General features: G+C 44.0%; 1 protein-coding gene across 2 annotated transcripts in view; it reads left to right on the forward strand.

The window, feature by feature from the left end:
* dnah9 (dynein, axonemal, heavy chain 9) overlaps nucleotides 1-12,627 on the forward strand; it is a gene marked incomplete at both ends in the record, with an annotated part of 117,129 nt that overhangs the window by 22,889 nt on the left and 81,613 nt on the right. For both annotated transcript variants that reach the window (XM_079235727.1, XM_079235728.1), the window contains 10 exons: nucleotides 39-198; nucleotides 889-1,044; nucleotides 2,011-2,143; nucleotides 2,234-2,511; nucleotides 2,850-2,980; nucleotides 3,098-3,224; nucleotides 3,633-3,785; nucleotides 4,242-4,367; nucleotides 5,620-5,859; nucleotides 6,061-6,221. In XM_079235727.1, the coding sequence (XP_079091853.1) occupies nucleotides 39-198; nucleotides 889-1,044; nucleotides 2,011-2,143; nucleotides 2,234-2,511; nucleotides 2,850-2,980; nucleotides 3,098-3,224; nucleotides 3,633-3,785; nucleotides 4,242-4,367; nucleotides 5,620-5,859; nucleotides 6,061-6,221 (1,665 nt within the window). The remainder of the gene's footprint in view (nucleotides 1-38; nucleotides 199-888; nucleotides 1,045-2,010; nucleotides 2,144-2,233; nucleotides 2,512-2,849; nucleotides 2,981-3,097; nucleotides 3,225-3,632; nucleotides 3,786-4,241; nucleotides 4,368-5,619; nucleotides 5,860-6,060; nucleotides 6,222-12,627) is intronic.

Consider the following 12,627-nt stretch of genomic DNA (forward strand, 5'->3'; position numbering starts at 1 on the left):
GGTGTAATTCACTCTGTCCGCTCTTCTCCACTCCCAAGGCGTGAGGTGGGCCTGCTGAAGGAGCTGTGGGACACGGTCAGCGTGGTGGAATCCAGCATGGCGGCATGGAGGATGACCCCCTGGAGAGAGATCCATGTGGAGGACATGGAGCTAGAGTGCAAGCGCCTCTCTAAAGATATACGGGGGCTGGATAAAGAGGTGAGGCAAGAGATCAGGATATCTAACTCGCTTAAAAAGGTTGGGAGGAAAAATACATCTTAGCCTTCGGCACAGCAGGCCCACCGATTTCTCCACATGTTGAAGAGGTGTGCAGGGGGCTGGAGTCAGGTCATTTTCTCTCACGTGACCCGCAACTGTTAGCATTCATGGCAAACAGCAGTAGTAACACAGCATCCCTTCCAAGGCCGAGGAGCGAGTCATTCATTCACTCCATCATGCTTATGATAGAAACGGGTGTGGAAGCTAGGCTCACGTTAGCGATCTGTCCTCTTTATTATATCTGTACACTCCGTCAACATTACCCAAGAGTGATAATGACTATGTGCTCAACACATCAGTCACTCTTTGGAATCATCTAGAATGATTTGATCTTGTTGTGTTCCATCCAAACAGGGTTCTGTTAACAGCTTAAATAGCGAGCGAGCTGCAGCTGATTGGAAATGAAGTGCCTTGCTCAAAGGCAAGGGGTTAGTGGGAGAAAGGAGAGCTTCCCTCTGTGTTTACTCTCAGCTGCAGGTGGGAATTTAAGGCCCTTTAAGTCCTGGAGGCTCTGCATGTGCAAATGCATGAACGACTTCGCTGGAATAAATGAGTCCTGAGCTGCAGCTTCAGGCTCCCTCGTCTCTGGCCAAAGCCCATGTCCTGATTCCTGGCCTATGCGTCTGATAGGTTCGAGCGTGGGAGGCCTTCACAGGTCTGGACTGCAGGGTGAAGAACCTGCTCACCTCCCTGCGGGCCGTGGCCGAGCTCCAGAACCCGGCCATCCGAGCCCGGCACTGGCATCAGCTGATGGCTGCGACTGGAGTCCGCTTCACCATGGACCAGGTTTCCAATTTATTTTTCGAGATAAGCAACAACACACTGCACCTATTTTTCAGTATTCGTGAGCTGTAAATTTGCTGCAGTTTCTGTTTTTAATATCTCAAACAACCAGTGTTGATAACACGCCGGTTATTTAAGGGCTGGATACACACAAAGCTGTCCCAGCTCTATCTGCATGATCCTCCCTGGGCTGGTTCATCTGCAGAAAGAAGATCAGATGTTTGTACTGTTCGTACTCATCCAGCGTTTTAGTTTGAACAAAAGTGTACTACAGAGACTAAAAAAGCCGTATATATACCCACAAACTCACAAACTCACTGATTGACATTTAGAAAGTTGCAGATTCTTGCTAAGCGCCATCGAAAGACACCATTATGACAAAGGTTTTTTACAACAGGCATTCCTTTTCATTCCATATTCATAAATATATCATAATCATGTAACTTTTCCTAATACTATCTTCGAATGGCTTAATCTTTCTCACATAATAAACAGTGTCTTGGTCAAGAAGCTGTGGCAAAGTGAAAGTTTAAGCTGATGGACGTTGATTTAATTCCGCTCAGTTGTAGATAATTGCTGTTAATTCCGTGACTTTGCTTCTCCTCGTTATTTGAAGCGGATTAGCTTGAAAGCTCTGAATTGAGACCTCAGGATTTGGGATCAGTCTGGGGACGCTAACAAAGCTTGAGCAGCAACATTGCAGAGTTGTATTATCAAATTATTGAAATTTAAATCGCAATATTGGTCAGATAAATTCCTCCTAAAACTCCCAGCTAGCGTCCTGTGGGTGGTGCAGGAGGTTAGCGCTGCCTCCTGCAGTCATGGTCTTTGCTTGTGGGAGATTGGGAGGAGACTGCAGCTGTGAACCCTCCACTGTTAGATCATAATGACTGCTTTCTCCATCTTCTCGTTAAACTGAACCGAGACCAACAATCACAGTATTAAGCTAGTGTGTGTTTCTGTGAGCAGGAGACCACTCTAGCTGACCTGCTGCAGCTGAACCTGCACTGCTTTGAGGATGAGGTGAGGGGCATCGTGGACAAGGCTGTGAAAGAGATGGGAATGGAAAAAGTCCTCTCTGAGCTCAACTCCACATGGGCAGGTACAGGAAGTACTAAACTGTCCTTTGGAGTTTTTCACCCTGCCATCCAGAGTTCCCGCCCCATCGACACATTGTATTGATCCCGTCCAGGTATGCAGTTCCAGTATGAGCCCCACCACCGGACCCAGGTGCCTCTGCTGCGCACCGACGAGGAGCTGATCGAGACGCTGGAAGACAACCAGGTGCAGCTGCAGAATCTCATGTCGTCCAAGTACATCGGCCACTTCCTGGAGGAAGTGTCGTCGTGGCAGAGCAAGCTGTCCGTGGCCGACTCGGTCATCTCCATCTGGTTCGAGGTGCAGCGGGCGTGGACGCACCTGGAAAGCATCTTCATTGGCTCGGAGGACATCCGCTCGCAGCTGCCTGAGGTTGCACACCGATAGAATCACGTTCATGCACGCGCGATTAATTACAGCTCCATAGGTATAGGTACATGACTGACGAGCTCACATGAATGCAGGCCTTGACCTGCGCCCTCGTGGTTGCCATGTGAACCCAGATAGCACGGCTCTGAGAGCGGGTAATTAAGAATGCGGTAATTGGCTCGTACTCTGAGTTTAGGAGCTGAGATTACACAACTATTTAATTGCTCCCGCGACGATCGGGTTGTGCTTAAACCCAGATGTTTGCTAAACCTCTGATTCCATCCTCTCTCTTGTGGGAACCTAAATCTCCTCACTGTGCTCCCTCGTGAAATCCTCCGCAGGACTCCAGACGCTTCGAAGCAATTGATGCTGATTTCAAAGAGCTGGCAAACGGCGTTCATCAAACGCCAAACGTAGTGGAGGCCACCAATAAACCGGGCCTGTTTGGTAAACTGGAGGACATCCAGAGCAGGTGAGAGTCGTCTCTTTTTCTACTCTTGATGTCCGTTATCAGGAGCACTCTTGTACAGGGATTGTGCTTCTTTCACTTGGATCCACATGCTGACTCACTCTGTGTGTTTCTCTGCAGGCTGTCTCTCTGTGAAAAGGCTCTGGCAGAATACCTGGACACCAAGCGCCTGGCCTTCCCCAGATTTTACTTCATCTCTTCGGCTGATCTGCTGGACATCCTGTCGAATGGGACCAACCCACACCAGGTGGCTATCCTAACCCTGTAGCAATGCATTTACTGCTTTTTTCACAGTTTTCTGAAACAATGTTCGATTGCACCATCTAGCTCTTTTGATGAGTGCAGACTCATGTAGTACCCACAGTGTCCACACAGGGGCAATGTTGCTTATAGTTTTGCCGCCTGCTACCAACCTCCATCACCAGGACATATTCTCATGCATTACCAGCATGCAGAAATAAATCACTGTTAAGCACAACTTGCTTCTAAATCTCTCTAAAGAGGAAGTTAGAAGGCATGCTGCAGAACATGGGCCCTGCCTGTCAATAAATGATTCAGAATAACGATAAGGAAACGTTATTCTTTTGCGCGGCAGCAGAGAAACCACCTGTCAAACAATTGAGCCGAGTCTGAATGTGCCTGTCTGTTTGCTCAGGTCCAGAAGCATCTGTCTAAGCTGTTTGACAACATGGCTAAGATGCGATTTGAAGCCGATGGAGAGGGGAATCCTTCTAAGACTGGTGTGGGCATGTACAGCAAAGAGGAAGAGTATGTCCCCTTTAAGCAGCCGTGTGACTGCACTGGACAGGTAAAATACAGCCGCAATCATTTATTCATGTCTCTGAAATTGTAATACCATAACTTGTGTAGGTTGAGCTAAATGCTAAAGACATTTATTATCTCCATTGGACTTACTGCTGACAGTGGCACTATGGCCGTCTGTAGATGAATGTAATAGATGAGGGAATTCACTTAGCTGCCCTTTTCTGTAATGGAAGACAATATCTATCAAATATAGATATCACAACCCACAATAAAGTCAGCAAATGAAATTAAGTCTGTCGTCGCCCCTGGGGTTTTGCATATCAAAGCCCATAAATCCATTAATTTTTCATTATATCCTATAGTATTTGCCTGACTCCACTTCCACTCTAATGCTTATTAATGACCTCATTAGAGTCCATTGATAAGAAAGCCCGCCGCTGCTCACGTGACCCACATCGCAATGTGTCCACGGGCCTTTGTCTTGTGTGCTTGCTGTCAGGTGGAGGTGTGGCTGAACCGGGTGCTGCTCAGCATGCGCTCCACGGTTCGCCACGAGATGACCGAGGCGGTGATGGCCTATGAGGACAAACCCAGAGAGCAGTGGCTGTTTGACTATCCGGCTCAGGTAAACAGGCTCAGCGGGATGTATGTAGAGATGTAACTGACAACACTGGGGATTTTTCCAGTTAGTCACTTTATCCCACACCTCATGGATTAGTTCCATAATCATGTCTATGCCTCTCATAGATATTACAATCCAGTGCACACTGTCACTAATGCTTCGCATACACAGTGCTCAGCCAAATTCTGTTGAGTATTTTAAACAGCGTAGGGCAGGGAGCGAGAACAAACATGTGTCTGTGATAATGGAACACATAATGGTCCACTTCTGGAAATGCTCATGTTTTTCTAAAAGTATTTAATGCTCTGAATGGGACAATGTTGTGCCTGTCACTAGTTCTAGTGTCTGAAAGTTTAAAACCAGCAAAGAACAAAAATAACTAAACGGTTCAGGAGCAGTGTTGAGATCAGTAGTGTTTACTTTATAAAAGCACAAGTATATAAATAATGTGTTGAATCCCTCATTTAGCCAACAGAGGACCACAGTCAAACTGTAAATCAGCGCAGCATTTTTTATTGACTGTACATTAACAACGCATCACTAAAGTCAGTTAAAGCCCAACGGTGTAAGGAGTTTGCTGCTGAGAGCCAGATGAAGGGAGGAAGGTGTTCTCAGCTTGGCATTTCCCAAAGCAGCAGCGAGCTCCAGTGGAGTGGAGGAAGGCTCCTTTTGAACAACTCTATACCTGAGAAAATGTTGTTACTCAAATGCTAATTGAAGATATTATTACGACTAACTTTAGAATATATAAAAAAGGGTATTTAATAAAAACAGCACTCACATTTCTTACAGTGTGTAAAATACATCCACAGCAGTGTATTATGTTGATCTGGTGTCAGTACTGCTAAACACACACACACACTATCCCTTTAAAGAACCGAGTACTGGAGAAAAATAATTTCAATATTTGGATGGAGAATGGAGAAGAAAAAACAAGATTATCCTATCGGCAGTTATTTTTAAATGTCATGCACATTAATGGGCACGGCACATAAAACCTGCTCAGCCCATCTCGTGTTCTTTGAAGCTGACAATCCACACTGCTCAGCAATAAGCGGCATGGCAGACGAATGTAAACTCTTGCAATCCAACTTTTCCCACTTAGATATAAAGAGAGCACTCTAGTTTGTGCAGGCAAAGGGTCTTTACTGGCTCAGTTCACACATTTGTTGGATACAAAGAAACATTAATACATTAATTAATCTACATAAATCCCATCAACTGCTTGTCATTTCTCGCATTACTTGTGATTCAGGTCGCGCTGACCTGCACTCAGATCTGGTGGACGTCTGACGTCTGCATGGCGTTCGTCCGCCTGGAGGAGGGCTATGACAACGCCATGAAGGAGTACTACAGGAAACAGGTGTCCCAGCTCAACACCCTCATCTCCATGCTGATTGGGCAGCTTACACCGGGCGATCGACAGAAGGTCATGACCATCTGCACCATCGACGTCCACGCCAGGGACGTGGTGGCCAAGATGGTCGCTCAGAAGGTGAGGGGGAATAAATCTAGCCAAGAACATGTATAGACTGAATACATTCTCATTCAGGCACGTGCTTGCTGCTGTATGTTGGAGATGCTATTACCAGTGAGTAATGCACTCGAGATATTCAAGCAAGGCATGTCATTATCAAAAGGAGAGGGTGGCTTTATTTCAATCCTGAACACTCTTGCGCTGTCGCTCTTCCTTTAGGTGGAGAACTCTCAGGCCTTCGTGTGGCTCTCCCAGCTGAGGCACCGTTGGGATGAGAAGGAGAAGCATTGTTTGGCCAACATTTGCGATGCCCAGTTTCTATACTCCTACGAATACCTGGGCAACACGCCACGATTAGTCATCACCCCTCTAACAGACAGGTAGGAGGCCATTCTCGGTGTCTTTGTTCAGACTGACAGGCAATCGAACATCATGATTGCTTGTCAAGTAAAGCTTTTTCATTTAGCAGGCTTCTCGTTTCTAACTGCCGACCCTCGATGGTTGAAAACATGGCTGACTTTTTGATGTCTTTAGCTCAGTGGTTTTAAAAACACAGGTCTTAATTTGCGTTTAGTGGTTGCATACATGCTATTCGGCTAAAAGGCTGATGTAAAGCCAAGGAAAAAGGTTCCTTACCACTTGATCCATGGAAACAAGCATAATAGGAACAAGGAGGAGGAGGAGGACGATGATATGTCACTCTCACCTGTCTTAAAAACTTGAGAGCCCTGCAAACTTATTTCATTGGGCTTCATGTTGTACTGTTCTTGTAGAATGAAGACTAACGGATGTGTGTGGTGACTTGGAGAACAGGCTCGGTTGGATTGTAAATGTAAAACTTAGCAGGACAGAGCGGCGCTAACATACTGTAAACTCCAATATAGCAGCACTTGGGACCGGCTTCCACGCACTGAGAAAATACTACACATGGATTGGCTTTTTGTGGTTCAGGCTTTTTTCAGCAGACACCATGTAGTTCCTTGTAGTTGCCTTGTTCCTTGGTCTTGGTATACGCTAGCTTAGGTCACTATCGTTAGCTAGGTAGCCAGACATGCTCGGGATTGCATCTTATGTTCAAGTCCTCCTTTTGCTCTTTTGGTTTAGGAAAGGTAAAACAAAAAGACATCATTCTACAAACTCAACACATTCTAAGTGTCTCTCTAACTACAGCCCCGTGCACACAACTCATTAAATATGCCAGTTTACATGAAGCCCATTCAAAACCCATTATAATTGCATTCTCAAAAATCTGTCTGTGTTGATGATTTTTTTCCCCTCTAATTGAAAAACTGACTGGAAGATACGAGCTCCTCGTCTAATGATGAGAAATGATAATGTGACGCGTTTTAAGGATGCTCATCTGAATCATTATGTACACCCACCACCTTTTAGAACAGCTTTGGAACATGGCGATTTGCCAACAGCTTGTTTGCTCACATGCACATTTTTCTGCAGCATCCCTGATAAAGTTTGAGCTGCACAGAGATGAATACCTGCCTCCCAGAGCCCTTTGGCAAACTGCAGCGTTTGACTGTGCGTTTCTCCACTGACCAGCATTCCCTTTGAAGCCGGAACAATCAGAAACAATGGGCTTTGATGGCCGCGTAGCAAGACTTCACCATATGGTGCAAGCCCTCGCTGAGGCTCACGCAGTTTGCCACTGGCTTTCATTTCAACAATGGACCATGCACTAGGGGGCTGGGTGTCAAATCCTTTAATCCAGGACTTGAGAGAACAGCTGAAAGCATGTTTGCTTCATGATATTGTAACACAACTTTCTTTGTCACAGAGCCAGCAACAGAGAAGACGCGGTCAAGTAAAAAAAAACGGATGTCACCAAAAACCACAGTAGCTGCGGATGAAAACCCAACAAAATAAACAGCAACATTGTTCACTCACTTCTGGGCACGTTTATAAAAAAAGAAAGGGCTTTGCTTTAGAGATAAAAATGCAATAAGGCAAGTTAGAAAAGAAACATGAGGCAGTATACAAGACATAAAGGTGACTTGAATGGATAAAAATAACATAAAGTTACAATAAAGAGCCCGATGTGTATTCAAAAGAATACAGAGGACCTGAGACATAGCGTACTGTAGCAGGAGATTACACATGTATTTTTTTCTGAGAAGCATTCAATGCTTCATAAGCCAATTTAGAAATCAGTTCTTTGACATTTAATGAACACTAACCTGAACAATCATCTAAACAGATATTAATGACACAGGTCATAGAGCAGGGTTGTCAAACATGCGGCCCGCGGACTAACCATTAGGCCAAAGTCGCAATTGGTTAGAAGACTGACTTTACTAAACATATTGCTCAACTGTGAGGGAATCTGCAGAGGAGAGCGCAGGCAGGTAAACAGTGGGCTGATGTCTGAATTGTTGGTCTTTATATTTCTAGTTTATTGTAGAAAGACCTTAAAATAAGGTTTATCATCCAAAAACCTTCATCAATGATTTAAACATAGAGAAATATTGTCATTATGTATGCGTTATTATGCTGTGATTTTACTGGTCCGGCCCACTTGAGATCAAAATGGGCAGAATTTGGGCCACATGCTGCCCATTTTGATAAATGGCTAAAATGAGTTTGACACCCCTGTCATAGAGGAATCGTCAAACCACACATGTGCAGTTGCTGTGAAAATACATTTAATGAATACAGGCAACACCGCACACACTGGCCAGCAGAGAGAGGAATGGGAGGAGGCAGACAGATATATAGCCCTTTTTTTTAAACACTGTAATAAAACAAGTCACCCTGTCACAGCCCCCCAGTTTAGCTTCACACTCGTCTTCTATCTGGCTTTAGTTATTCCATGCAGGACTTTCTCCTCCAGCCTCCGAGACGACTTTTGCCCATTTTTCAGGGGAGAGCCAACAGCATGCTGGCGCTCGTATCCGGATGATACACTGTGTACAGATGGGATCATTTGTCTTCTCTGAGCTTCTGTCTCTTGCTTTGCTTTCCAATATTTCCCCCTTTCCATACATCATCTATTAAGCAGCAGCTCATTAAAACCATTGCTGCGTAGATATTCAAGGCAAAGCATTGGGGTTATTACCCTGATCAATAAAGACCTGATTGTCTCCATCAGTTCATGTCCATGAAGCTGCTGGGTTTCATTGATACGAGACGGGCAGAGTGGTTGTTAGTCTTGACAGGTTCTGCAGGAGAAGCAATCACTGGTGGCGCTAATCAGCCTGCGTGATAATCAAAGCACAGGAGCAGATTCTATTATGATATAATGAGGTTATGTACGAGCCGACACCAAGACACTGTCAGTGCTGGTTATGACAGCGTCTATTCAGGGTTTGTCATTTGTACTGTGTGCAGTTTTAGTTATGCTGCTGGAGAAAACATTTTCCAAGGAGCATTTATTGAAAGTCAGTCTGGATCAGTTAAAGAGGGAACTCAGCATCCAGCTGTGTAGATGCTGAGCTATTCTCAGTTTCCTGTCTGAAATAGATCCCTTTAGTTTGAAGAACTGGGACTTCTTACCTTAACATATGTTTGATTTTAAACACAGAACTGGAGATAAGGAATCATGGATTGTTGTTTCTTCTGTTTTTCCCTTCACATCTGTATTACATTATCTGATAGTATTGTAGTTAGAAGAGGAAAAACAAGGTGACTTGCGTGGTTTCCTGCAGGGATTTTGTCCGGAGAAAGAGATCGATGTTTGTGAGAAATACCAGGAGCTCTGTTCCTCTATTCCCATCATGCATTTTTACAGAGACAGTAAACAGTAAGGAGTATGCCACCAGACTAATGATTTGTCACTGTGTCAGTGTTTGAAAAGCAATTATGAACGGATTTATTAAACTTGCATTTAAATGATGCATTAATAAATTAAAACTGAAAAACAGAATAAATATACATTTACATTTTCGAAGAAATAACTTTGTTCCCTTAATCTATAAAACAAATAGTTTAACATTTTGAACTACTTTCATACTATTTTCACTTGGCAATGTTTCCATTCAAGTATTTTTATGTTATTATGTTAGAAAAGTTGCAGTCGATGGCCAAATGACTTGTTTTGTTTCCAGCTTGCAACCTCTCCTTCTTCTTCTCTGTTTACTGGCAAATGACAGCCTCAAGCACCAACTTCTGAATAAACTACAGTGTATCAAAGTATATTAATATCACTCTCATGCCTGTATGTTAAGTACAGGGCAAGAGTCAAGAAGCATAAAGTGTGGAAGCAGAGGGAAACCGCTCGCCTGTCAAAGTGTGTGTGACCATAATGCGTCTTTCTCTGGCAGAAAAGCGTTGACAGGGCTTGAACCATATACATTTTATACGCTGTAAATACAGCGTATAAAATAAAGTAAATACAAGGATCTTTTATTGTCTTTCTACAACACAATGCAGTACAATGCAGCTGTAGTCCTCTTGCGCTACCATAGAGAAACAAAACAAAGATTACATTTAAAAATTAAAATCAGGAGGAATGTAACAGCAACAGCGAACACACCGGGGAATTCTCCCCGCAGATGGTCTGCATCCTCACATTAAACATTTGATCAAGAAAAATGATGAATCGACTTTGTCTATGTTTGAGCACCAATGATGTAAACATAGATGCAATGGAGTCTCTGTAAAGATGCTTCCACAACAATCTCTGATTTCCTCTTGCTAGCCTGATTTATTTCCTCCATTGTATTTGCCTGCCACCAGTTATTAGACAGAAGCAGTGGAAGAGCCTTAGGTCCATGCTGGGTTATCTTTTAGTGTCACGTCTCCAAGGTCCAGATCCTTGAGCGCTCTCTATCGCCCCCAGCAGCTGCAACTCCAAACCAATATCTTTGTGGTTTAATCATAGTAAGCATGTACCTGGTTCCCAACATATCCTTCCTCTGTTAGTATGTTCTGTTTGCTGCATCTTGGAATTTCATATAAGTGAGTCATTGACAAGAAGTTCAGCTTAAGCTCTGTTTGTTCTTTTTTTCGTACCGTAATTTGAGAGTCTCAAGTGATTTAGTTAGAAAGCCTGGTTGCTGTAGTGCTTTTTGTTTTGCTATACACCTGCAATGATCCCCAGTCTCCTGCTTCTTATGTACTTGGGTCTTCTCTGCACTCTGACAGCAAGAGTCTGCCAACAGTGGAAACAGCACAAAGACATCAGTGCGCGCTATGCAGTAAGTATAGTAATATTAAAAGAATAAGACTAGAAAAAAATGAATAATAACAGCAGCAGTGGATATAATAGACTAATAATGATAATACAATCAGTAATAGCAGTAGTAATAGTAGTAGATATGTGAGTAATGATAGTAACAATAGTGTCAGAAGGTATGAGGCGGGACCAGGGTCCAGGTATAACCAGGATCCATATAAACCTGTGAGGAGAGGAAGCACAAAGACTCCGGGGATGAAGCAAAGTTAGTAATGTGCATTAATAATAATAATAATAATAATAATAATAATAATAATAATAATAATAATGCATTCAATTTTTAACGCACTTTTCTTTCAAAAGAATCTCAGAGTGCCACAGAGCCAATATTTAGTGAAACAAATAAAAACATAGTTAAAGCAACCCATAATCCCAAATGAATAGCTGACAATGAAGTAACACCCTTGTGTTAATTCATTGTCAGCTGTTAAAAAATGCCTTCCTGAATAAAAAGGTTTTTAGGCCAGTCTTAAAAGAGTTCAGTGTCTGAGTTGCCCGTAGGTGGTCAGAGAGTTGTTCCATAGGTGGCACTGCCCAGCAAAAGGCCCGGTCGCCCATGGTGCGGAGCTTGGTGTTGGGGACTCGGAGGAGCGAGCGGTTTGTAGATCTGAGGGTAATGGGACATGAATTCATACAGAAGGAGAGAGGAGAGGAGAGAGGAGCTCAGTGTATCCTCAGAAGGAAGCCCCCCGGTTCCATAGGAGCTTGTTTCATTCTCCAGCAGCAGACATTGTCTGGAACACAGAGGCCAACAGCCCAAGCTGCTGCATTTCCCATGCAGCCAAGCACAGCGTCCCACATTGTAACAGCTTGCGTCGTCCTCAGCCCTCAGGAGAGTCAGAGGCTCAGGATGGTTTGCTCCTTCTACTGTGGAGCTTTAGGACGCCATCTGCCTAAAACTGCCAAAACCAAAGACCCGTCAGGTTATCTCATCTGCATCACTTTCCTGGGAAGATTTGGTTGACCCTAGTGCAGCAGGTTTTTTCCCCTTTTCACCTTGAAGAATCTTAAATTTCCCCTTATTTCACAGTTTAGTTCACACCAAACTCCTGTTACTCGGGGGAGTTTACTCTCGGGATCATTTTGTGGTTATTTGCGTTATTCGCTTCATTCGTGCTAAACGCAACGGAGAGGGGGAGTTGCTTATCTCCATGGAAACTGAGTCATTTATTTCCTCTATCAATCTATATAATATTAATATTCTTGCCGTGTTTGTGGCTCTGGTGCAATAAAGAGGTCTGAATAAGAGCCATGGGTATTAGCTGTCACTTTTCCTGTTATCAGGACCTGGTATGCAGATCAGCCCACAGATTAGAGGCTCAAGCCTTACGTCCAAGAGTTATTAGGACGTTGGCAACTGCAATCTTCGGGTGATAAAGGAGGCCCTTAAGGATTTGCGTCACTGACTGGAGGGGGCTAAACATCCATTGATGGTCTGGACTGACCGAATCTTGCCGGCATCAAAGCAGCCAAGCATCAACACTCATGTCAAGCTAGTTGGGCGTTTTCTTGACTCCAGCAATGTTCTACGATCGCCAAGGCTCTGCCGGAAGTATGATACATCCCCAAACCAGATCCTAATAAACGGTCCCAAGCTCCAA

Source organism: Taurulus bubalis (assembly GCF_910589615.1).
Source record: "Taurulus bubalis genome assembly, chromosome: 2".
In the NCBI taxonomy this organism is placed as follows: domain Eukaryota; kingdom Metazoa; phylum Chordata; class Actinopteri; order Perciformes; family Cottidae; genus Taurulus; species Taurulus bubalis.